The sequence below is a fragment of the Nyctereutes procyonoides genome, unplaced genomic scaffold (assembly GCF_905146905.1).
Source record: "Nyctereutes procyonoides isolate TBG_1078 unplaced genomic scaffold, NYPRO_anot_genome, whole genome shotgun sequence".
In the NCBI taxonomy this organism is placed as follows: domain Eukaryota; kingdom Metazoa; phylum Chordata; class Mammalia; order Carnivora; family Canidae; genus Nyctereutes; species Nyctereutes procyonoides.
The window spans coordinates 33,782,849-33,809,754 of record NW_026575051.1 but is presented as its reverse complement, the minus strand read 5'-3'; the positions used below and the strand labels follow the sequence as shown (position 1 = coordinate 33,809,754).

Sequence of the window (26,906 nt, the reverse complement as noted above, 5' to 3'; positions counted from 1 at the left end):
ACTTCAAGAGTGAAGGCTATCAGCTCCACCATGAGCACCATCAGACTGAAGTCCAAATAGCCAGCTGAGATCAGCAGTTACCCATCCAGGAGTAGGCTGGCCAAGCCCCTCTACAGTTATGCCTAGAGAACATCCAAGTGATGCCCCAGCAATCTTTTCACCTGTTCTCCTTTGCTGCCACAATATTTAGTATACCTCATCAATGCCTCCAGATGCAATATTAGGCAAGAAGAGAAAGGAGGGTATAAAACCTGAACAACTAGTAGTTTACCAAAAGAAACAGAGTGATTCTGGCTCTTATTCAAATTTTCAATAGTCCAGATGTTTAACTGAAAGGAGAAATATAGACATGAAATGATAGAAATAGTTCCATTAGTAGGTTTAAGATGTCCCTACCAATCATCAGGGTGGGACTCATAAGGAAGATCAGATGAGCTATTAAGAAATAGGTGCTACATTTTCTTTACATGGCTAAATTTTGTGTGACTTTGTGACCTCACTATACTTTTATAATTTGAGCTCACTGCAATAAGCTAAAACAGGACAAACAAAATGAAGAGTCACCCTTTTCACAAAGTCAAGTTTAGCCAAGTTTTTCTAGGTATACAACACACTCAAGCCCTTCTATAGGATGGCTTGTCAACAATGCTCATGAAGTTTAAAAGAATTTGGATGACCATTTACTTCCACCCATGAAAACTTCCACAGGGTTTCCATTTAATAAAACCTTAAGATAAGTGAGTTTTTCATCTTATTATCGGGAGCCTCGCACTTACAATTTGGTTGCCAACATGTAGGAAAAAAGAAAAGCTCACATCAAAGGGATATAATCAGAAAATCAAACATTAAGGGAAAAAGCCTTTTCTTAAAAGTGTGGCCTTTAACTGTCAATCTGAATTTTGGTCTAAAGTGACAAACCAGAGGGAAAAAAGTCAGTTTTGCTGTGAACTGCCAAGGGCATTGCTTTTATTCTGCTGCTGCTCCAGATGCTTTTTGTACAGAGACTTCATTTCATGCTCACACTTGTTTATTGTCATTCGTTAACCCTCAGCCAGGCATGGAAACAGAGACTTTGTTGATTCACTAAATATGATTTTTAAATTACTTCATCTTACCCAGAATTTCAAGCCAGCAGAAAAAGTAGGACCATGTCCTTTTTTTACCTCAAATTTGAATTAATGACATTTGTTACTAAGTGACCCAAGAAACCAGAAACTATGATCTAGCTTTGTCAAAGCATTAAATACTTATGAAATGCTTCAATATAAATCCTTTTACTTGTCATAAAAATAATTCATTTTGAAGGCTGTCTTGAGGAAAACATTTTTTTTTTAGATTTTATTGATTTATTCATGAGAGACACAGAGAGAAGAGACAGAGAGTCAGAGACACAGGCAGAGGGAGAAGCAGGCTCCATGCAGGGAGCCCGACATGGGACTTGATTCCAGGACCCCAGGATCATGCCCTGAGCTGAGGGCAGCACTAAACCGCTGAGCCACCCGGGCTGCCCAAGGAAAACTTTTTATTTCAGAAATGGATCCAGAAATAGCTGTCCCTACCCTTACACATTTCAAGATATAACTGCTAAGCATTTTTTTAATCCAGTCACTCTTTATTGTTTATTATGTGTTGAGCCCCATGTTAGGTACCCAAGATGCAAAGGTGAAGGTTGCATTCTCTCTGAAGGCAGAGGGAAGATCCAGAGGTAGTCGTTTGCAATAGATAAAGGCCTATGGAATCAATGGGGATGCAAATGAGGGAGCAGATTGGAGACAGATTTGAGAAATATAATGAACAAAATTTGTTGTCAAACTGGATGTGCTGACAAATGAAAATTCAGAGGTAGCTTCCTGGTTTCCAGTGTGTAGATAAAATGATGCCACTTAACAAGATCAGAAATGTCAGGGTGACAGGTGTATAACCAGCTCCACATTACCCCAGAGATGAGATCTAAAGGAGCCACTATGCACAGAAAGCTGCATGGTCAGAGATGACTGTTTTCAAAGTTCGTTTCAGAGCTCCAGTGGGTTTCTCTCCCACATGGAAATGTTTGAACTCGCTTCAGAGCCTGCTAAACTTGATCAATGGCAGGTGGCAAATAAGCCCGGTGGTCAGAAAAATTCTTCTGTAGAGAGGACTCCAGTCCTGGATTAATACTGCAGCATGGGTCAGCCTACTGTCTAGGCTGATGCTTCTGAATTCATTCTAATTAGCAAGGGGTGCTCAAGAGTTAAAAGGGGCCACCCATTGCAAACACACTGAATAGAGAGCCAGGGGGCTCAGGTCCTACTCTACGCTCTTGCAACTGCAGCATTTGAGGGAGAATAGTCATGTCACGTCTTCATTATCTGGAATATTAGGATCCACACTTACTGCCAACTGTAAAAGTCCATAATATTGCTTCTCCTATCTGGACATTGAAACAGAAAAATGAGGGGAAAGCAGTTGAAATGAATGTCAGAGAATATTAAACTGTTCAACCGCTATTTAGGTCATGAGAATTTATTTCATATCTTATGTGTGACCAAGACCTATGGCAACCCCATTTTAATTTCACAGTATGAAGATACCTACAATTTAGAGCTTTGAAAGATGAATGTTTATCTAGCATGATTATTTATCCTCGTAGATCTGATTATAAGTCAACAATAATTTGGCCACAATATTCATAGAATTAACTACATACACATTTTCAAATAGTGTTAACTATTAAAAGGTCTTCCACTAAGACATAAATAAATATCTATTTGGAGGGTTTGAAATTAAGATTTTCTGCTTTTGATAAAAATCAATACTGATAGTGTCCTAAAATAAACTAGATCATCTCCTGATCCTGATCCAAAGGCTTCAGCTTTGCCTCATACTCCAGCTCTTTCTTGGCAAAAAAGGGAAACGAACACTAAAAAACACCAAAGAAGTAATAAAGGGCTCTTTTATACTTTCATTTTATTTATAGTGAGGAAAATTTTCTATACTGTAGATATCAGTATATCTAACGTAAAATCATCAGTTCTATACCTGGTCGCTTTTTTAGTACCATAGTTTTATAGTACACTAAAACTGTAAGGTATCTGTTTCAATCTGTAAACCTGGCAAACATAGATTAGAGCAGATTGATTTCCATTGAGATAAATGCTACACAATGTATGCATGACCAAACATCTCATTTTCTTCTAGAATGCTAGCATCCACCGTAAAAGAGTATCTTGAATATGTCCCTTGTATTTAACCTAGGCTTTAATCCTTTCAAGAAACTCACAAAATAGGTATTATTACCATTGAGAGACCAAAGACTCAGAATTTACGTGACTTGACCAAAGCCACACAGCCAACTAGAAGTGATGGTTTTGCCATGTGGATCTTAAGGCCAGCTGTGCTCCATTAAACAAAATATCTCTTTTTACTCCTTCAGGGCTTTTTCTCAAACTTCTCTTCCTGACAACAGTCAAATCATCCATTCAAAGATTTCAGACAAGCTCAGCATTCTAAGGTAAGCTGTCAGATCTGATTTGGTTCACATCATCTACCACTTCTTTGTTTATTCTTCCTCTAAAATCTTGCTTTTCCAAAGTTGAGAGTGGATAAAACAGGCCATTTCAATCACATCAAAAATGTTATACACCATTTGAAAACAAAATATTTATATATTCATTGGTAGTGTTAAATATACACTAAGGTTATAAAAATAGTAGAGTGCTAACTATTATAGCAGAATTACTCAATAAACCCAGTCTTTCTGCGTAGTTAAGTCAAACCCATGCTGGCTCTCTAATCTGTCTTTAGTAACCTATTTTAAAATGCTCTTCCAATTAATCCAGCGTTTTCTCAGGGATAATCCCAAGGGCAGGATAATCCTTCTATGTTCCCTGTGTCACTCTAGCCCTTAGTCACAATTGCCAAAGCATAAAATCACCTATGAGAGGCCAAACTACCCATCATTACGTTTATCCAGGTTGGGTTTCCTTCCCTCCCTGGAACACCAGCTTGCCTGCTTTGCATCCACTTGAGGTTTAAAATAAGGAATGTGTTATAAATATTTTTTTCCAAATTCTCTCCCATATTAAATTTTATGTTCTTAAAGTAATGCAGACTCAGTCTTGAATTTCTCACTATACCAAGAATCTCCAGTCTCTTAGGATTTTACATTGCCTACAGACATTCAGCGTTCAGGGAAAAGAACACTCTATTTTCCATCACCGGGATGTGCCCATTCTTCCCTCATGACAGTAACTGCATGCATTCCTCTCTACTAAACAATTCATCTCAAAGGCTGCAGTGAAAATCATGCTCACTCACCACTGTGGCTGTTACTTTTTTCCTAATAGTTTCTCAATTATGCACAATGTCATTTCATTCTGCCTCTTACCACAGCCTATTCTCAGTTTTCCATCCTCTCCTTTCTTATCTAGATCACCTCAGCCAAGCTCCTCTTCATCCTCATCCACACTGTCCCAGGATATTTAGAGCAATCTCTTCACTTTCACCTCACAATTGCCTTTTTCTTAGTAAGAAATCTGACTTATTTCAAGGATATTGTAATAGGGTTGTATGGTGACGGCGGTAGCTAAACTGTGCTGTACAGCTGAAACTAGTGTAACCTGTGTGTCAACTAGACCCTTATTAGAAAGATTTGTTAAAAAGACCAGCCCTATTAAGTGAAAAAAAGTCATCTCCATTAAAGGCTCATTTTCATTTATCTGTATTCAATATACTTTTTAAACTTTGCAAAAAAAGAAACAATAAACATCCAAGTATTTACACATGCGATCTGCCCTCCAAAAACCTGCAACGAAAATAACTTCATATGTAAATAAAATTTCACCCTTCAAAATATTTATTTAATAAAAGGAAATAATGTTGATCTCATATGAGAATCATAAAAATATATGCCTAATCATAGAAAAACAGCAAGTCCTTTGTTCCAGCTCTTCAAAAAATATTTTAATCATGCAAAAATCAATATAATGTACTGTAACATAATGCTAAAATGTTAACCAAGATAAAGTGGCTTTTATTCATTTTACAGGATGTATATTTGGCAATAGTTTTTAAAAATAATTACTCTAAAGGAACTCTAAATATATTATCTCAGAAACAATATTTTAAAATACAGCAGTCAGCAACAGAAACTATTGTTCTTTATACATTTTTGGCATAACACTGCCATACAATTACAGAATTATAAAATAAGTGTTTCATAGTACCATACAGATCCAGAAACTGGTTACAACTCCTACCACATACACATGGTATTGGTACTAACAGACATGCACAGCATTCTGTAATTCATACTGCAGGTGAGTATAGAGCACAGAGAAGACCCAGGGGCTGCTGGACAGGGAGAGCTTATGTGAGAAGTAAAACATACATCTTTTTAAGAATCATACTCATTTTCCTGAATACTTAAACTGCAAAGTACACAACAGTTTCCAAAGTGAAATACTGCCTGGACCCAGTTGGCCATCTATCTTCTTAGGTAATACTAATGGAAGGTCAATATTTTATTTAGGAAAAAAGTAAGTAAATGGTCTTTTTAAAAAATGAAAAAAAATGCTTATCAAAGGATAAGCTGATGCTTTGCTCTCATTTACTTCTCTTAATTGCAACACCACACAATTAATATGGTGTCAACTCTTTTTTGGGAGATAGTTGCTTCATTTGCTGACAACCTTAGTACTGAATCTTATCTCTAGCCGGCCTTGCTAGTAAAACCACCAATTATTGATACCCACTGGCAAAGAAACTGAACTTGGTATCTGATCATTTGCCTAATTCTATTGGTCTCCTGGAAGGTCGCAGTCTCCTGTGGAAGAGCCAGAAGTCATGGTTCAAATCAGAGTATTAATGGGATTGTTTGCACACCAGGCCCTGATCTCCTAGGCACCAGTTACTTAGAGCTAATTCCAAAATCACACACTCCTACCATAAAGCTTTTATATAGATCATTCCTCATCCGCTCCCAATAATTCCGTCACTTGTACAAACCCATCGGTGGTTATATCTTTATTTCTATAGTAGGGTTCCTGGTAGTGTTCCCAATCTCTTGTTCCATTTGTGTTTTCCTTTTCTTCACAAGAAAATCTTTCAACACTGAAAAAAACAATGCCTACTCAACCAATGAGTACAGAACTTGGAACATTTCTTAGGACTAAGATTATTATATACGTAATCTCTCTGATTAATGTAAACTGTTCCATAAATTCTACTATGATTTAGAAATGAAAATATGATGAACCTCATAGCTTAAATATATTTTCATAAGGTCTCTGTTTTTTTTTAATGAGGTCTTTCACTGTAACAAGTAAGCATCAATGTCTTTTCCCTTTCAGTTCATTTTTAAATTACTGAGTCATTTTATAAAGATTTTTAAAAATATTTATCTATGAAAGAACAACCCAAGAGAATTTTTGGTGAAAGAACTGGGAGGGTGGGCAGAAATGGCATTTCAATGTTTCCCAAGACAGTTATAAAGATTCAGCTGTAATTTACATGACGGATGTTCAATTGCTCACAATTTCCTAAACAACTACAAAATGGTAGCAAATTGTAACAGATATTTTGTGACAACTGATACCTATTAAAATTGTGTATGGAGTCCAAGGTGATCTACCTTCTTCAAAAGTCATGATAATGAGGCTCAACACCTCATAATTCAGAGGAAGCTCTGAGTACCCATCACATCTTTGGAGAGACTGGAACCCAGTATTGGCTCCACGTTATCAAGATGCCTAGCTGATTCTTAGTCCTCATTCCCAACTCTACTTTCAGGCATGGTTTGAGCCATTAAACAAAGCACTTAATTTTATCTTCCACATGAAAACTTTAATTCAAGCAACAAACATATTAAGAAGCTATTTCCTACAAAAAAAACCTAAAACAATAATTCTCAACAGATCAAGAAAAAAGCAGATGACAAAGAACAGTCTAATCTAGGAAAAAAAGCAAAAACAGTGCTTTTCAAATGTTTCTAATAGGAAAATTAATTTCATATTCCTCTAACCATCTACTGGAATTAAACTTTTAAATAATCCTCTAGCAGAAGTCCATTTTCTGCATCCATCTGCAGCTAAGAATGAGAAGTAAAATACAGATATTACTTGGAGTAACTGAGAAATGTTTAAAATGAAAATCATAGCATGTAGCAAAATCAAGAAAAAGCATAAATATACCAATGTAGTTAATGTTTCTTACCCTAAACATTTTTTTTTTTTGTCAAATGTAACACATTGTTGAACACTGTGGCAAGTGCACTTTCTTATGAACTGATGCTATTGTCACAGAGGGAAATTTCTCCAAAATGAAAAAGCACCAACGTAAATTCATTAAAATAATTGATATTCATGGTTTGGAAAGTTGCTCATGTCAAGATTTTACAACAGAGTAAAAATTTAAGCTTCTGAATGAAAACCATTTACATTAGTTAAGGCACATCTGGACACCTCCAGGCAATCGTATTTATAACTATATTATTATTAACTTCAGTAATAAGGTATTTCTAAAAACACAGTCTGTCCCTGAACACAATCTGCTGGGTGGGCTGGATAACTAGAACAGGGAAGGAGGCAGGGTAGTACTCACTGTCACCCTAGAGATTACCCACACCGATCTGTTCATGTAATAAACACTCCAGAATTCGAAGTTGAAAGAAGTCAATATATGTAACTCTTAATTTTCAAGATCCTACATTGGCCCTCTTGTCATTCTCTATACCTACACCTGCATTGAAATGATTCTAGCACGCCTAACTCCAACCTACCTTGTATATAACACATATACCCCAAAAGACAAAGGAGAATTCTCTAAGTGAGAAACAAATTAGAAATCTTCAAAACCATCCTAAAACAAAGAATCTCCACTCAGCCCAAATAGACACAAAAGACCCATAGACGAAGATACATTCAAGTAAGATCAAGAAGGTCCTTCTTTTCTCAGGTTAGAAAATAAAGCTTTTAGAAGAGCCTTACTTATAAAAAGACAAAAACCTGGTTGATTTAGTTACTCGACAGAGTATGAACTCAATCATAACTCTATTTTAAACTTTGGAAATTTAAACAATTAACCAAATAGTTTCTATCAGTTCAACCAGTTTTTGACCACTTGATATGGAAATTTACCTACTAAAGTGTTTTTTTTTTAAAGAATAACTCAGAACACTGCACTGTTTTTCCTTTTTCACCAGATCATATTTTCCACTCATATTAAAGCATAAAAGCTAGAAGCAAAATAGGTAGTTTTATATAACAAAATGTGAAACATAATGACTATGATAGGTATTAAATGACATTTTCATATGTTTAAATTTTTAATACTTACCAAAAAAATCTTAGAACTTCTCTAGTAACTCCTGAGTTGTACATTTTATTTCCTACTTGAAGCTTACAAAGTGGTCTAAAAACCTAAATTCAAAATAAAACTTTACAAAATAATTTTTGAACTGAGAACTAGACCTGATTTACAGAAATCGGACACATTTCACTTTTATCATGATTCTTTTTAGTTTCTTATGAGATTAAGCATGAAACTGTATAATAGTACAATATTCTTAATGTTATAAACTTTTTCTCTACTGTACAGAAATATATCTTATAATTATATATCACTTTACAGTATTTCAAAATACTTCCACATACATTATCTCCTTAGAGATATGAAAGCATAAAATATTAGAAATGTGCTAGACTAAGTGATTTAACATCTATTTGCCATGAAATGCAATTTAATATTTTATCAATAGCCAATGTTTCTATCCTCACAGTCCAAGGTACAATGATAAAGTCTATATATTTGCAAAGATTCAATAATGTTTCTAGCTATTTGGCCATGCTTCACTGCATTTTTTAAAACAACTTCTCAATAAATTTCTGCAAGCATATGGTAGTTTTTTAAAAATACAAAACATCAGAGTCAAACCCAGGGGGTTGGTTTCATATCGAAGACCCACATAAATACATATCTATAGATCTTATTTAAAAAACTATTAATTGTACAAAGTATTCTTTATAGAAAAAAATGCCAAACACTCATAACTTTTATCTGCAAAAGGAATGACATCCCCTTACTTGTTCTTCACTGAAGAATTCTCTCATAAATTATTTGCAGATTAAATGGAGGAATCATTCTATTATATATGAATATGCATTAAAAAATGACATGAAGGGACAAGGCCAATGTTTTAAATGGAAGCCAGGCAATTTTCTTCCTTGAAACTAAATATTCTCAAATTAATTTGCACAATCTAATCAAACCCCTAGTTAGGAATAATATTCTAAGAGTTAAATTGTTGAATGAAATGTTTTTACTTGTAAGGGCTCTGATATACTACAGTTCCTAAGTCATTCAGATTATAACCATTTATTTTAGTCTTTGTCCATTGTTTGTCAATATTTTGATATCTGTCACAAATTTTTAATATTATGCACTTAGAAAGCAGGCTGAACACTTTATCATGTATTAAAAATTGGTAAGATATTTTGAATTAATCATGTTCCTACAATTTGGCTCAATGTGACAAGTACTCTCACCATCTAACCCTGGAAAACTGTTTATTAAACTCTACAGTGGCCGTGCTATAAGCTCCACATTAAGACGGCCCATACAAAAAAAAAGAAAAATTGAAATGCAAAAGCAGAATTGTTTTCCCAAATCTTAATATTCATTTCACAAAACAACAGAAAGCAAAAATTAGGATATTATGGGAACCAAAAATGAGAAAATGGTCTATATTAATTGGAATATGATATACAACTTAGTTACTAACAGTCATACTTAAAAAGTCAAGTTTGAGCAACCGTGGTATTTCATGTAAACTTCAAAGCAATAAAATCATATTTCTAAAGACATACTATTGATATATTTTCTAAAAATACTCTGCTGGAAATCCCCAATCATAAAGGTAACAGAAGATGGTATGATAGGACTCACAAATAGGACATATAAAAATTCTCTGGGGATTAAAGTGAATCTAAAAACCCAAGAGATACACAAAAGCTAGTTCCACTCCAAATGAAAGTTAAACTTTTTTCTATTAATTGCTTTAACTATATTTGTATGTATGCTTTGAAGTTCTCACCACAGTTTCTGATTATTTTCTGATGTGTAATATTAATTACACACCAATTAATATGAGCAAGTAGTACAAGAAATAAAACTACTTGTTCTAACCAATATTAACACATTAAGTGTCTACTAAAACTTAATGTGGATAAGGAATTTGATGAAGGGGATCCCTGGTGGCTCAGCGGTTTAGTGCCTGCCTCTGGCCCAGGGCAATCCTAGAGTCCTGGGATCAAGTCCCACGTCAGGCTCCTGGCATGGAGCCTGCTTCTCCCTCCTCCTGTGTCTCTGCCTCCCTCTCTCTCTCTCTCTCTCTCTCTCTCTCTCTGTGTGTGTGTTTCTCTATGTTTTTATCGTAAATAAAGAAATAAATCTTTAAAAAAAAAGTATTTGATGAGATATGGAATTTCAAATCTATTTCTCAATTTCAAGGTTTGACAACTTAGAGATACATCATATTGTTTTCTTTTTTAAAGATACTCTGGACAAAGCAATATTATTAATTTCATAGCCCAAAGAACACTAAGATAGTCAAGGTTTTTAGAAACCACTGCTTTGCTGCCAGGTAAGAAGCAGGCCATTTAAAAATGAGTAATTTTTTTCCTTATTTTTTAATTCTTTAGTCATTTGCATTCAGAAACAAGCACCAAATTTATATGAGACAGCCATAAAAGCAAAATACTTTCCTTGGACTTTTGCATCGTAATTTGTTTTTAAGCATTTAACACAGAAAAACATTTTCATTACTTTAAAAAAGCAAATTCTTGATATCGTACAGTTGAAGTGCTCTTCTGTTCCATTTAAATTTGAGTACAGATAACTTGAACGTACCCTAGAAATGCACATGCTGGCCGACAAAAATGGCAAATGAGGGAGGACAAGTGCAGAGACAGGGAAAGAGGAAAGGACAGTGGGGCCAAGGAATGGGCTGGGCAATTATAGCTCCCCAAGAACAGAAATTTCACATACCAGAATTCAAAAATAAACATGTTGAGGTGCTGTAATGAAAGAGTCCAAATTACTTTCTTAATACATCTAAAAAGTCCAAATTTGTTTTGCCAGCTCAAGAGATAAATCCATAAATTTGGGCAAAAGTATGGCAAGAGCATGAAATTTATCCTCTTGATTTTCTTCATGTAGACTGTAATCTCCCGAAATAATTTATTTGATATATCAAATACTACATGATTATTTCCAGATATGTTGAAAATAATTGAAAAGCAATTATTATGTACAGAATTTGAACACTCACATCCTAAAAGTGTTATAGAATACATTCATTTATTGGGTCTTATTTGAAACTTCTTCCTAAATATTAAATTCATGGTCATCCACAATAAAAAAACAACAGCAAAACATTTACAACAGAAATCACAAACAGATGGCTAAAATTTGCGACGCGCCCTCTGTTCTTCAGGATGCATTGTACGGTTTCTCCTCCCTTACCTAAGCTGGGTTGTGGGTTCTCTGATAATTCACTGTAATTGTACATCATCATGGGAACCTGTAGTTCCAGGATTTTCACCGTCTTTCTTATGATTTTCACCTTCTTCATCTTTTTCAGTAGGAGTTGCAGTCTCCTTCCTCTCTGTGGGATCAGTGACTGTTTTTTCCAGTTCAGAATTTGAATTTTCGGCATTACCATCCTCGGTGTTTCTTGGCTTGGTAGCTTCACTGCTGGGCTCTGCGCTAAGACTGTCTGTTTCCTCTCCAGGTCCTCCTGGTGCTGCTTTTTTTTCTTCAGCTGTTTTGCTATTTAAATGAACAGCTGAGGAGGAATTTTTGGAGTCCTTGGACTTTTTGTGCATAGAAGTTTGACTGATATGACCAGAGGTGGGAGGGGCGGGCATTTTCTGGGCTTTGCTTCCCTCTGACTGTTCTTTCTTCGGCGGTCCCCAAATAAAATTCTCTGAAGGCGTGTAATGTTTCTGGGCAAAACGTAGGAGCTTTCTCCTCTCTCTCCTGTCTCTAATTGTATAAACAAAGTACTCCAGAGCACTCTGTTTAATATTGGGAATAGTATTTTCCACAAGAGCTTCGTGAAGAATAAATTTTACAAGAGGAGATTTAAAACTTTCATATCCAAGCTCACCGAGGCTTTTAAGAATACGAGTGATTCGTAAATAGTTGTGCTGTGACCTGAAAGAGAGTATTGAATAAAATGTTGCGGGGTGGGGGGGGTGGGTGATCAGGTGAAGGAAAGCAGGGGAATGTGAAGTACTGGAAAAATATTTTTTAATGGAACAACGACTTCACTGAAAGTCATATTAGACACTGTAAGAAGAATAAACTAGAAGTTATGAAAACCTTATACTTCTATGTAATGCCAATCTAGGTGAAATTCAAATATACAATACAAATTCCCTTTGTTCCTTTACTTCTTCATATTTGAAAAATATTTAGATCTAAAATTTATTCCCACTGATGCTGAACTGTTGTTTATTAAGTACATCGAGGATATGGAGCATTTAGTTGCAGCAACACCAACTCTATTGTACCTACCACAGGTAACTAGTACCAAACATAAATGCAACATTAGCTGTCAGCTGAAGGTATGATTTACAGTGTCAGCAAAATCCATAAGGAAAGCAGCACAAAAACCCACTCTACCTTGCTAGCACAATTGTGACAGAGGATGCAAAACTGACTTCTTAGCAGAACATAGGAACATGGGCTTTGGAGTCAGACCTGAGCTCATACCATGGCTCTGCCACCTACAGCTCTGTGAAGTTACAGTATCTCTCTCTGATTCATCTGTAAAATAGGGGAAATGGCCCATATCTTACTGGACTGTTAGAAGAATCAAAAGAGTTGAGATGCATGCAGGGCCTGTAGAACTCAAAACATATTATATACTATTTAAAATTAATATTGTGGGATCCCTGGGTAGCACAGCGGTTTGGCGCCTGCCTTTGGCCCAGGGCGCGATCCTGGAGACCCGGGATCGAATCCCATGTCAGGCTCCCGGTGCATGGAGCCTGCTTCTCCCTCTGCCTGTGTCTCTGCCACTCTCTCTCTCTCTCTGTATGACTATCGTAAATAAATAAATAAATAAAATTTTAAAATTATTATTTAAATTTGCTACTAATTTATGTGTGTATAAATACATATATGTATCTATCCCAACTTAATCACCTAATGTCTTCCATCCATGGCCTCTTTCTCCTTTATCCCCCTGGTCAGAGAATTTTAGAATTTGCTTCTAATGGCATGGATTCCAGAGATACCTTTTTGCCCAAATTGCAGAAACTTCTCTGTCCCCAAACTAATGCTCCCTAAGCTTATCTATCACAATTCACAATATGCCTGCCCTATGTCACTGGGCCAATAGTTGTCTTATTACAAATATATGGCCACATCATATATGGCTGCATCTTTGGCTGCATGTATTAATCATGCATCATCAATAGCCCAGGTATTTATTTATTTACCCCATATTGACACACAACCATAATCATCACTTATTTCTAACTTCCTAAAACCTGCTTTATACACCAGACATTGAACCTTAAACAAGCAATGCATATACCTACTTTGCAGCTAGCAAACTACTTGGGAGAGGTGAAGAAGGATGTTGACTTATCTAAGAGACAGATGGAGATGGTTCCACAGTCTTACATTTTAATAAGAAAGTCTGGACAAAACAAAAACAAACACAAACAAACAAACAAAAACCTTAATGATTCAAGCTAGCCAAACCTTGGAAAAGACAAGTCCAGCAGTTTTCTCATCCCCATTCTTCTGGATTTTACCACAAAAGTATCATCTTAATATTCAACTCTCTGAGGCCAAAGGGTAGAACATAGCAGATATGTTTCAGTCTTATGAATCGGTATTTTTTTTAATAGTTAGGAAGCAAGAGTCTTCTAAGACAACATGAATTTTAATGAGGTTAAGACAATGTGCCATGGGCAGCAGAGTTGACTTAGTGTTAGGTTAGTATGGCATTCCTATTCTCCAAAAACTTAGTGATAAAAGTGTTGAGCAATATCTGTTCCCTAAATCTATGAGAAAGAGATGTATGGAAAAGTGGAGAAATAGTTTTCTTTAAAAATCCCAAAGACAAGTTACATAATCCAACAAAATTTACTACATTGCAACCAGCTCTGTTGCTCATATGCAGTCTTTGAAGAATGGCCAAGATGAAACTTCTGTACACATTTATCTGTTATTTGTACACTCTCCAATGTAAAATATTTAGGTAACAGTAGAAAAGGGCAAAACCTTGGGTTGAATGGAATGAAAATGAGGATTATGGAACAGAAGTATATGAGAAAGGAACTGAATGCTTCCACATGACTTGAAATAAATATGACAAATAAAGACAAAATGGAAAAGAAGAGAGCAGCTAAAACCTTCCTAATTTTGTGAGGAGTCTTTGGGGTTGCACAGCAGATAAAAGAGAGAAGCTGGGCTTCCTGACAGCAGTAAGGGCAGTAAACAGGACTGCAAGTGTCAGGAAGACTAGGTAGGTGAAGAAAGAACACACAAAAGGCAAGAACCAGAAGGTGAAAATAAAAGTGAGAAGAAATTTCAGAGTCTTAAAATATGGCTCTGTAATCTAAGGTGATTACAAATAAAATTTGAAATACATCTGAGCAGTTGGTCTATAATTTGTACTCCTGTGTTTGAAAATATTTCACTTCTTTTAGTCACGGTCATTTGTTCACTGAACGTTACTTCATTTCACTTTCATTCAATACTTTTTTGTCTGCTGGGCTACTATAAATATATTGAGTTTCCTGCCTACTCTAAGAAACTCAAGATGTCACACAGATTAAACACAAATAAAAGCTCTGTGTAATACCCAGCAAAAGGAAAATGAGAGACAGTGGGTGGTGGAAAGAAAAGGATTTGAATTGGGTACAGGGAATGTCATGGTTAATTCAGACTCCCTTCCCGTGACCCAAGCCAGGAGATCATTTTAATTAAAACCTTCGGAAGGGTTCTTTTTCCAACTATCAGTTAGAGGATCTGAAAATAAAATTGCAAAGAGGTTTTAACATGGCAAACGTATTTGTTCATTGTTTATTCACTCAACAGACATTTACTAAACGAGACTGCTGTTCCAACCAGAAACAAGATGGGGACGAAGACTCTCTAAAATGATAGTTAGGTTGCCATCCTTCATGTCACGAAGCTGCTTGCATACAGCTTTCATTGACAGTATGACAGAAGTGCTTAGAAACTCTGTCCAGAGACAGCTACCCACACTGCTGAGGCAGAAATATACATATGCTTCTGCTGTTAAGTGCCCTATACAAATCAAATTTAACTTGAGTTATGAGTTAATGGGTTTTCTAGTCAAGATCATAAAACTTTATGGCCATATCTTCAGTGTTTTAGTACAAGCTACCATTTTAATAGTGTTGCCCATGACTAAAATAAAGTAAAAAGAAGGCTTAAACATTAATACTCATTTTAGCAAAACAAGATGAAAGTTCTAGAAAAACACCCAAAAATTCAGTTAATTGATGCTCAAAATTCTGGTGGGCAAAGAAAAATTTCTTAGGTTATTTTTTATTTCTTAGTATTTGTCCAGTTCAGCTAATTACAATGAGCTAAAAAAAAAAATGCTTTAAAGCTACTGGTTTTATGGTCCAGCATTCATAAGTCACCCTAACATTAAAAAGAAAGAAATTCAGTTTGCATGCAAAGAAAATAATCTTAAAAAGCAAACTTTGGGTGTAGGTATTAAGTTATAAATATCTAGGCAAAAAAGTACAGTAAATCATTTCCAAATAAACTCTTAAAATTTTCTTCACAGGTTTTAGGATTTAGTAAGCAAAAATGGGCTTTTGTTCTTTACCTAAATAATGAAGATTCTAATTTTCCTTCTTTTTCTTTAGAAATGTACAAGCACATCTGAGTCTTATAAAATGATATTTATATGTCATAGGCTTAATTTATGTATTTAATCTAAGAAAGTACCATACTCGATGAACAGACTACGCCACAAGAAGCTTACAGTCCAGCAGAGGTGACTTGGGAAACTATACCCAAGAAATAAAGTACAAATGCCAAGAACCGTGGTATAAAGAGTGAGGGTAGAGAGGTTGATCAGTATAGAGGTTTCAAGAAGAATGAGCTCTAAAGCAGAATGGCCTTATTCCTACCTGCAATTTCATCCTTTTTTGTGGTTTTATTGTGCTTTAGAATATAGAACAAGGAATAAATTGCACTTCAGACCAGCTTTTGAATTCAAATTCCCGGGTCCATCTGCTAGTTGCTCCTATATTCCATAGAGAATTTCAACCAAGAAAAGATAACATGCTGGCCCCTGATGCATTGGGGGGTGAGGGTCGGGGAGGGCTTTACTTACTCATTCAGATGCTGAAACCTTTCCTGCCAGTTAACAGCCCGGGCAACATTTCCAGTTTTATCAACCAGTTTTATTCCAAAAAATTCTAACATCATCTTATAGGCCAGGAGGAATCTTTTAATTGCTTCTTTTGTTTTTTTGAATTCCTAAGGGAAGAAGAAAAGTCAGCTGAAATGATTCAGTAGTTACCAGCACAATAAAATAGCAATATTATTTGGTCATCCCCCACAAAATGAAATGAGCTTGTATTACCTCAATTTCATATGTGGTTAATTCTTTAGCATAAAAGTTCAAGCCTTGTTCTCTCAGGGGGAAAAGCCTGTTTTTTTAGAAAAATAATATTATTATATTAATGTTATCTGGAAAACATACATGATTACATAGGACATAGTTTGAGATACATAAATGTAACTGACCATTGAATGTAAGTATGGTTGTGCTCCAGCTTTTCATAATCTCCTTTCCACTTATTTAGAACTTCTTCAATGTAAACACCTAGGTAGTAAATATTTAGAAAATGAGTCAGACATTTAAGACATCATTGGAGGCATGTTAACATTCAACCACTTAGTCTTTAAATTTAATAATAGCACACAAAAATAATGCCAAGAATACCCTATGCCATTTGCTCAGTTATGTAATAAGCCTGATTTTTCAAAAATCAGTGGCACCTCAGTGGCACTGGTAGAAAGTTCTACCAGTGTTACTCTAAAGCAGAAGCTGACAAACTATGGCCTGCCATTTGTTTTATACATAAAGTTTTATTGGAACAAAGCCATGCACATTCATTTATTATTTTACACTACCACAGTAGAGTTGAGTAGTTGCAACAGAGACTACATGGCCTACACAGCTGACTACATTTACACTCTGGCCCTGGACAGAAAAAGTTTGCCAACCCCTGCCCTAGATGGTCATAAGTTCTTTAAATAAAGATGGGATCAAAATGAAATGTAGCCCAGGGAAAAAGGAAGTAATAAAAGAAAGGTGAGGGAAGAGCAAGGGAGGGAGAGAAGTGTGGAAAAGGAGAAGGAAAGGGAGAGAGGAAAGATGGAAGAGAAAGGACCCATATTACACACAGTATACATCATCCAGCTTAATCTTCACAGAGTTCTCCCCAGCCGGTGCCACCATTCCCATTTTAATAATGAGGACATTGAGCAATTCATTTGAAGTCACACACTAACAAAAGAATAAACTTACGAGTAGAACACAGGTTTTTCTGGTTCCTAAAAACAAGCCCTCTTCACCACATCCTACTGTTTCCCCATAAGAACTTACTTCAGTTAACCTTTGAACAGGAGTTCGAACTTTTTTGTAAGACTACAAGTATATAATGCATGTCACATACAAAGCATGTGTTAATCAACTATTTCTATGCCACTGGTAAGGCTTCCAGTCAACAGGAGGCTATTAGCAGTCAAGTTTTGGAGAAGTCAAAAGTTACACACAGATTTCTGACTGTACAAGGTTTAGCCTCCATAAACCCTACACTGTTTGAGGGCCAACTGTAGAACAAAACCCTCCTGCTTCTCTTATTCTCTCTAGGTCCCCACAATTGACTGTGTGACCATTTAGTCAATTTTATAGAAAAAACCACGACGCCATATTTCTCTAAGAATAGCTCATCTCATTTTTATTTTCTCCATGGATCACCAGTTTGTAGCAGAGGTCTACTCTTGGAAGGCTGAGTAAAAAGTTGTTTTTGAATCAAACTCTTGGCTTTATCAGCATTTTAAAACCATTTACCTCCATAATTTCCCTTCCAACTACCCCTCCTACTGCTTAATAATTAAAATACATCATTGCAGGCTTATGCTTACTGGCAAGTGTATGGGTGTGTATGGGGGGGAGGGTATATGCGTATGTGTACACATGCTGGGAGGAAGTTGTGTGAGTTAATGTAATTTATATAATAAACTAGAATAACATTTTATGTGACCTTAGATACAACTCCTGACCCCTACAAAGCCTGTAAGATTTAAAATAAATTTTATTTTAAAGATTACAAAAAATGCACTCCTTGAAGTTATTACTTTAAGTTGCTACCTGAAAAATAAATTCACTACTAAAAATACAAAAATAAGTCAATTAAATATTGTAATGTCAATTTTTTTTATATTTGAAGGCATTCCTTTAGGTACATTTTATTAAATTCAAATCAGAGTCAAATTAACTATCTATCATTGCATTTCTTCAAAAGGTTTTCTTGTCCCAGGTCCTAAAAAAACTAAGAATTTATTTAATATTACTTCAATTAGTAAATAAAGCAGTTTGTTTCTATCATTAGTAAATGTAACAGAGCATTTTTATCCACAGGTTTCCTCCTAAATCAGGGCAGGCTTTTGGGACACCAGAAAATTAATTAAAGACAAGTGGATCTGGCCATTGCAAAAGTGTTGTTAAGTCCTAACTCCCAACTGGTATACCTCTCAGTACACAGTATAGGAATCCTCCTCCCCACACTCCACCCAGCCTTCAGAGAGCCTTCTTTCAGTTAGTTCACTAGAAAATGTAGTCCTGCTACTTGGAAAGCTTTGTCATGTATAATCCTCATTCCCTGACTCACACGACTGTGGATTTGGCTTCGTTTCCACTAAGAGCAAAGAGCAGAAGCCAGGGCCATCTGGTCACCTCACAGAGATAAGGGTGAGAAGGAGAGAAGCCAACTTGGCTGCTTTGACCTGGATAAAATTAGGATGCCCATCATGAACCATAGCATGGTGCCTTGGTGAAATATGCATATTCCCACAGTGGATGTACCCTCTCCCTATAGGGGGAGAAATTCAGAAAAGATCCTATGAGGGCAACTGTAAAGTTGTGAAGGAGGAGGCACTTTATTTGGCAGAGCTGAATGGATATCTACTGTCTGTGCAGTTCCCTTTCTAGGACATCGGAACACTGAACTGGTACTGTTGGATCTCCCTGACCCCTGATACCCAGAATCAACAGGAAAGATAATTCTTTTTTTTTTTTTTTTAAGATTTTATTTATTTATTCATGAGAGACACAGAGAGAGGCAGAGACACAGACAGAGGAAGAAGCGGGCTTCTTGCAGGGAGCCCGATGTGAGACTCGATCCCTGGACTGGGATCACGCCCTGAGCTGAAGGCAGACACTCCACTGCTGAACTACCCAGGTGCCCAGGGAAAGATAATTCTAATATAAACACTACTTTTAAGTTATGTTCTAAATATTTTGGGGGTGTGGTGTGGTGAAAAGAATACTGAACTCTGGATGCTAGACCCAACTCTACAATTGAATGTCCAGATAACTCATTCAGGCTTTAAGACCCAGTGACTTCATCTTTAAAATTAGGAAGATTAATTTGATCTCCTCTAACGTTTCTTAATAATCTAATATTCTATGATTATATACATTTATAAATCTCATCTCTTTGCCTCTCACAAAAGTAGCCCCCACTATCTTTAAGATAATAGCCACCGCGAACAAGTGGTGGGAAGGTATTGCTAATTCACAGTTATTCCTCCAGAACTGGCCAAGTGGATGTTCAGAACTCTAAGGTCTAGGAGTTTGGGGACACATTTAGACTACTGGCACCGTAAAGCCAGTCAATGAACAAATGCATTAAGAATGTACTAACTGCAGATTAAACAAAGAATAACTAGGTGTATGGGACACCTGGGTGGCTCAGTGGTTGAGTACCTGCCCCTGGCTCAGGGCATGATCCACGGTCTCAGGATCAAGTCCCACATTGGGCTCCCTGCCTGGAGCCTGCTTCTCCCTCTGTCTACGTCTCTGCCTTTCTCTCTCTGTGTCTTTCATGAATAAATAAATAAAATCTTAAAAAAAAAAGAATAACTAGGTGTATGTTATTAGTTAAAGTTTGTTTTTTATCAAGGTAGCAGATTACTCACCATCTGGCTTAAATGGAATTTTATTCTTATAAAAACGAAGATTGCTCAAGTCATTTTGATATCGGATATCTTTGAAGTTCTGCTAAAGGAAAAAAATAAATCAATCTCCAGCATATGGACATATAAAAAAGGCACAAGGACCTTCTTCCATATTTGCTCACTAGCAACACAAAATAAGAAAAACAGAAGGGAAATATTTTACATTTTAGAAAAAAACATTCTACACTCTTACTGGGTACTGATGTCGGTATTTGTACAGATCCCTTGCAGCATAAAAGCTTCTCTTTGGTTTGGCAGTTGCTTCAGTGGAATCACCACCCTAAAATAAAAGGGAAATTCCATTTACATGGTGATGCAATATAATGTCACTGAGAAATTTCTAGAACACTCAAATAAATATCAAGCTGTTCAGAATAATGACAATATTAGGAATTCTCTTTTAATGATGCTTACTAGCAACATTTGTTAGTATTCTATTTGCCTGATTTGAGCCCAGTAACATTTGTTCTAAGGTGTTTTAATAAATAAAAAAACTTTATTACTCACCAAAAGCCTACAGAGGCCAAATGTTCTAGATCACTATTCATCAGAAATAGAACTCAAAATAAATTTAAGACATTTACTTTACCAGAGGTCTCAAGTAATTCTATGATAAAATTTTAGAATATATAATACTGAAAAAACTGCTAAGATAATAAATCAGTTCTACAAAGAAAACTGTTACTAATTTTGCAACATTTAGTTGTACAGTGGAAGGAAAATGAAACTTATGGAATGAAAACGGAATTTTTAAAGCAAACTAAATAGCTTCTAAACTCCATCCCTGATAGCACCGTAACGAGTACACAAAGGCATCAATGTTCCATTAACCTGGTGATAATACAAGGTGACATAAATCAGCACATTTAAAATATATATACACAAAGTAGTAAAAGCTCTCAAATGGAATGAACTTCAGATTGTAGTAACTTATATGTGGTAGTTTATTCATACTATTTAAATTCTAAAAATTCTCACTACCATGAATAATTTTAAAAATGCAAGACAGATCAATGTAATCAGTTTAAATTCTCTAGCTATATGTACTATTATAATGTATAAGGAAGTGCTTTGTGTCCTGCATCATGCAGAAGGACAATAAGACAGATGACAATGATGAGATAGAAGACAAGGTTTAGGTATGAATATTCATTAAGAGCTTCACCCATCCCCACCCACCCCCCCATCCCTTTCTCATCATACTCCACCCCCATCTGTGTTGAGAGATTAGCATCCTCCAAGCAATTTTCACACATTTTTGAAGTGGTGTGATTCTCACTATTACTACAAGTATAGAGATACTTACTTTAACACCAAATTCTCTGATGTTTAACATTAGCTACTCTGTCATGTTACATAAGCAAGGCAAAGCTTAAATTCTGGTCCTTGCCACACGTTTCAAAATAGCTCTGCCTAGCAAGTTTCTGAATCTATTTAGCCTGAGCTACAACCATATGAATCATCATCCTACATTTGTATAGAAAGCACTTTTCCATTTACAAAGCACTTACATGTATATTATTTCATTTGATTTTTATGACACACCTGGATGGCAGTTATTAGCGTTCCCATCTTAGAAACACGGTAACCCAGCCTTAGAGAAGTTGAACAAGGCCCAGAGTTCAGTGACAAGACAGGAATTGCAATCCCAGGCCCGGGGCTGCAAGTCCAACTAACTAGGCATGAATCATTTCAGCTCCACTACAAGTGAAGGAGCACTATAGGAACCTTGGTAAAATGTCAACAGCCCAAGACTTGGGCTGTCTTGACTCTGCTACTTATTTGTGAGGCAACCACTTAACTGAATCTAAGTTTTATCATCTGTGAGACAAAGATAATGACTCATGCCCTACCTATTTCCCAGGATTATCATGAGAATGACTGCATCCTCCAACCTCTAAATGTACCAACCTGCAAACACATGACCTTGTTCCTCCAACTTCTGCTCCTTTCGGATTCACTATCCTGTCCCTTTTCATCTGCTCAGCCAAGGATTTTGTTTCTTAATATATTGTTCCCATTTCCTGCATCATCAAAATTTGTCTCTTCTGGATCATTCCCCTCAGCAAACATGCTGTAGTATCTCTTATCGTAAAATAAACACACACAACCTTCCTTGACCCAAATCCCCCCTCAAATACAGATCCATAGCTCTGTTCCCTATTATAGTAAAATATCATCACTGAATCGTGCATACCTCCTTGTCTCTCCTCTTCTCCCAAGACCCACCACAATCAGGCTTTCATTCTCAGCCTTCCACCTAAACAGCTCTTTCGATGTCACTAACAAATCTCCATTTTTGCCAAACCATGTCTCAGTGCTCAACTCACACAACTTCCCAGCAGCACTGGGCCAGTTAAATGTCTCTTCCTGAAACACTCTCAGATGCCACAGCTCTCCTGGTTTCTTCCTATCTCATTGGACGCCCCTTGTCAGCCTTCTCTTTGGGTCCTCTTCCTATGTTCTATATTGAGGAGCGCCGAGGGTTCGGTTCTTACTCCTCATCACTCCTCAAGGACCAAGTACCTCCTAGTACATTATATACCACCATTCTTAAAAGCTGATGACTACAGTTCTGGACTAAGGCTCCATTCATAGATATCTTAAGAATTCCACTTAGATGTCCAATAGGACATAAAATTCAAGAGAATTCTTGATTTAACCCCTGACGATGCTTTTTCCCTAGACTCACCCATCTTACTTAACGGCACCATCATTTGCCAAATATTCACTTGGACTAGGAATGAAGGCAATGAAGGAGGTGAGAAGTAGTCAGACTGGGATGTATTCTAAAGGTAGCCCCAGCAGTACTTGCAAGTGACTATGGGGAGAGGCAACAAATGGAGTTGATAGTCAAAAAACGACATTAAAAATATTTTTTAAGAAGTTAAATGGTGACACTAACAAGGAAAATTAATCATTGAAAGGGAAAAGGGAGAGCCGTTGTGGTCTACCATTTTCTGGGGTCACCATTAACTGACTGAAACCTTGATTATCAAACTGTTTTAAACAGATGGACCTAGTTAGCTGAATTGAACCTAAGCTGGTGTTTGGTTTGTTTTGTTTTGTTTTTTTGATATCCCAAAAGAGCAGGTTACTTAATTGGGAGACAAGAGAAAGGAAAAAAAACAAAAACAAAACTGGAATACAGCCTCTAATACTTTTGGGGAGAGGGGTTAAATTCACAATGCAAAATGACCCATCAACAAACCGGAACACAAGGGGCAGAGAGAGAATCACAATTCCAACAGGTTAAACGTTCTACCTACACTGGCTGCAGACATACTCGGGGTTGCATCATTCTCTCCCTGGATGTTCTTGGGCAAGATTCTCCTACTGGGTCAGCCTGTTTCCTCCAAAATGGGGATTAAAAACAGCAACTCCCACCCAACTCCTGAAACTTCAGGTGATTGAAATAATATGTTTAGCACGGAGCCTGCGCTGGGGCTTTGCTTTCTCCTGACCTAGAGAGACAATTGTCCACATTTATGAGGCAGCCTCAGCTGTAATACTAAAGTGGCAGTTCCTCTACTCCCGCCAAGCACCCTGTGGTCGTGCTGACTTTGGGCTCCATCCCCCCCCCCCACACACACACACTCCCATTCCTCCACAGCTGATAAAGAGGAGGAGGGCCTAATGTAGAACCACAAACCTTAAACACCCCCAGGATAAGCCCTTCTCTAGAAGCCTGGCTATGCAGTTCCTCCTCCTTTTTTAAAGTTGTCTGACTTACTTTCAGGCCGTCAGAGGTTAAAGGAGTGTATTTATCTCTTTACTAACCTCTCCTCCAAACTGCATGAGGCGAATGACTTAGGCACAGTTGGAGCAACAAGTCTCAGGGCGATGCTCGAGTTTGGAAGAGCGCCCCAGCTGCTCAGCTGAGAGGCCTTGCCCGGGGCGGGGGCCGCGGCGCTCTACCTCGGGGCGGGCCCTTCCGCAGCACTTTAAGCGGCTGCAGACCCGAGCTGTGGGGGAGCGCGCTCGCTGCGCCTGGTTGCGGTCCCTCCTCGCTCCGGGCCATTCCTACCGACAACACGCACGGGACCGGTGCTCACCAGCCTCTATTTCCGGGCGGGGTCCCCCCGCCCCGCCTTCGCAGCCCCCAGCTGCGCTGCACAGGCAAAGAAAACACCCCTTCAAGTTGGGCGCCGCCGCCGGGAGGGGCTTCCCCGGCGCGCGGGCGCTCAGGCCCCAGGCCGGCAGCGCGGCCCCGACGCTCTCGGCCGCCGCAGGCCCCCGAGTCCGCGGGAAGGCGGGACGGCCTCGGAGGACCCGCAGCCGCCGGCGCGCCCGCCCGCCGCTTCCCCCTGCCGCGAGCCGGGGTCGCTCGGCGTCTGCTCCCGTCCGCGGCGACGTCCTCCCTCCAGCGGCAGCGGCGCCCCGGCCCGGCCCGAGCCCCCCCACCCCGCGGGGCCGCGTACCTGCTCGGCGCCCGCCGCCTCGGCGTGTCCGTCCGGCGCGGGGCTGGCGCGGGGCCGCCCGCCGCCTCGCTCCGGGGGCTGCGCAGGCTGCTCGGGCTCCTGCCCCGGGCCCTCGCCGCCGCCGCCGCCGCCGCCGGGCCCCGGCTCCTCGGGCGCGGGCTCGGGCTCGGGCTCGGGCTCCGAGTCCGTCTGCCAGGTGGAGTCGCAGTCCTCCACGGTGGTGGGCTCGCGGAAGCTGACCCCGCCGAGCAGGTTGCCCATTGAAGAGGCGGCGGCGGGCGCGAGCCTGCAGGGCTGCAGGGGTGCGGGGTGCGGGGCGCGGGACGGGGCGCCGGGCGCGGGCTGCGGCAGGCGCGCTAGGGCCCGGGCATGGCCGCGGCGAGGGCGCTGGGCGGCAGCCTCGGCCCGCCCGCCCGCCGCCGCACTGCCTCAGCGCGGCGAGCGGCAGACAGGCACCCTCGCGGGGAGGAGCCCGCGGCCCGGGACCGCCGCCGCCGCCGCCGCCGCCGCCGCCGCCGCCGCCGCCGCCGCCTGAACCCGCCCATCTGGCTCCTTCTCCCCCCGCCCCCGGGGCCCCGGGGAGCGAACCGCCGCCGCCCCCCGCCCCCCGGCCCGTGCGCTGCGGGCCCCGGCCCCGGGGCGCCCCCCCCCGCCCCCTTTCCGCCCCGGAAGGCCTGCCTCGGCGGGGCCTCGCACGCCTCCTGGGGGACGAGGGGCGGTGCTGCCCGCCCGCCCCCCTTCACCCCTACCCCGGGGCAGGACGGCCGGCTTGGGGCTCCTCCCAGCTGAGCGGCGAGCGCGGTCCCGCCGGGCTCGGGCTCGGGAGCCGCTGGCCCGGCGGACAGATGTCGAGGCGGTGTCACCGTCTTCAGGCAAGCCCTGTCCACATCTCCGCCTCTTCTCCCGGCTGGTCCGGGAGAAAGATGAATCAGCCACAACAGAAGACGACAAAAGCTAATGATGACAGGGCACCACATAAACGGAAAATCCAAGCCACCACGACTCTATGCATTTAGGGCAGCCACCTAGAGTCCCTATGGACTGCGGACAGTCAAGGCTATCTGTCCCCGCATCTAAGGAGCAAACCTCTCTTGAAACAAAAAGAGCAAGACCAGCTAGACTTCCCCCATCGATCTGCGGATTGTTTTACTACCACCCGTTCCAAATCCATGCTCTGGGTAGAATAAAACCTCAGAATGGTAGGCCACTCTCTTGGTCTGCTGTGTAAATGAAAGGAAGAGGGAAACCGTGTTGTAGGAATACGTACAGATAAAATTGCATGACCACATAAGTGGCCCTGAGCAAAGTGGCTACTGTAAACTGTGTGTTATGGCTTTGTGTTAGAACTGCAAGGAAAGCCTCTTGAGGGCAATCATGTCTGTGTAAATGCCAGAACTTGGTAGGTAGGTACTCAGTAAACATTTGTTGCATGTGAACTGAGAAAGTAAGTTAGATATATAAGATTATGTCTTATAAATTGATGTGCCTTGAAATATATAGTTTCTGATTAAATATTGCGTTATAAAATAGGAGACTGAATCAAGGCCAACGGTCTGTAACTAGGGGGAAAAGTCAGGTGAACAGGGTGCTCATTCTCCAGATAAATCAAGACTGCCTCTCCTCGAGCATGCTTCAGGAGATCCCAGCTGTGGCTTTGTCTTTAATCAGCATCTGATGACCTTGGACAGGTCAAATAGCTACTTTAGACCTAAATTTCATCTATAGAATTCAACCAGATTTTATCTCTGGGGTCCCTTGCAGCTCTGACCTTCTGTGGTCCGTGACTGGAAAAGCTCTAAAACTAATAAGTAAGAGACACCAGACCTGCAAAGAGACTTTTTTTTTTTTAATCATAATGGTTCAGTGAAGAAAAAATGGAGCAGCAGTAGAACACATGAAACCAACTGCTCATATCTGGGGATTTGGATTCATCTTCCATTGGCAGAGAACCAGAACACATTGCAGAAGTAAATGCTGTCCGTCCAACCGTAAGCATTCCAGACAGAGGGAGTCTAAGGATAGTTGCTATACCCAGGTGTTCCATCAGTCGGTCTAGTAGTATGTAAAGTTGGCCTTGTATTCTTTGCTTTCTTTCCATCAAGAGACAGAGTCTAATTTCTAACCCCTTAAATTGGGGCTCAACTCAGTGGCTTGCTTTGGAAACTAGAATATGGAGGATTTTCAAAAATAGAA

General features: G+C 39.3%; 1 protein-coding gene across 2 annotated transcripts; it reads right to left on the bottom strand.

Annotated features, from left to right (window-relative positions):
- Positions 1–10,645: 10,645 nt before the first annotated feature.
- On the bottom strand, positions 10,646–25,202 carry OGFRL1 (opioid growth factor receptor like 1). 2 transcript variants are annotated; one of them, XM_055329674.1, is made up of 7 exons: positions 24,714–25,202; positions 20,486–20,572; positions 20,254–20,335; positions 16,792–16,870; positions 16,628–16,694; positions 16,376–16,521; positions 10,646–12,192 (listed from the first exon to the last, which is right to left on the bottom strand). In XM_055329674.1, the coding sequence occupies exons 1-7, from the start codon at positions 24,972–24,974 to the stop codon at positions 11,529–11,531; spliced, it is 1,386 nt and encodes a 461-aa protein (XP_055185649.1). In that variant the 5' UTR covers positions 24,975–25,202; the 3' UTR covers positions 10,646–11,528. The 2 variants fall into 2 exon arrangements, with proteins under 2 accessions (XP_055185649.1, XP_055185650.1); XM_055329675.1 differs by having other exon boundaries at positions 20,254–20,332.
- Between the last annotated feature and the right edge of the window lie 1,704 nt (positions 25,203–26,906).

Bases quoted from the DNA above. Each gene is read 5' to 3' on its own strand.
- OGFRL1 (XM_055329674.1), bottom strand. From the start codon at position 24,974: ATGGGCAACCTGCTCGGCGGGGTCAGCTTCCGCGAGCCCACCACCGTG. The intron at 20,573-24,713 runs GTACGCGGCCCC...CTTTTATTTTAG, and splicing joins AGGCGGCGGGCGCCGAGCAG to GGTGGTGATTCCACTGAAGC. The intron at 16,871-20,253 runs GTGAGTAATCTG...TTTACTACCTAG, and splicing joins AATTCCATTTAAGCCAGATG to GTGTTTACATTGAAGAAGTT.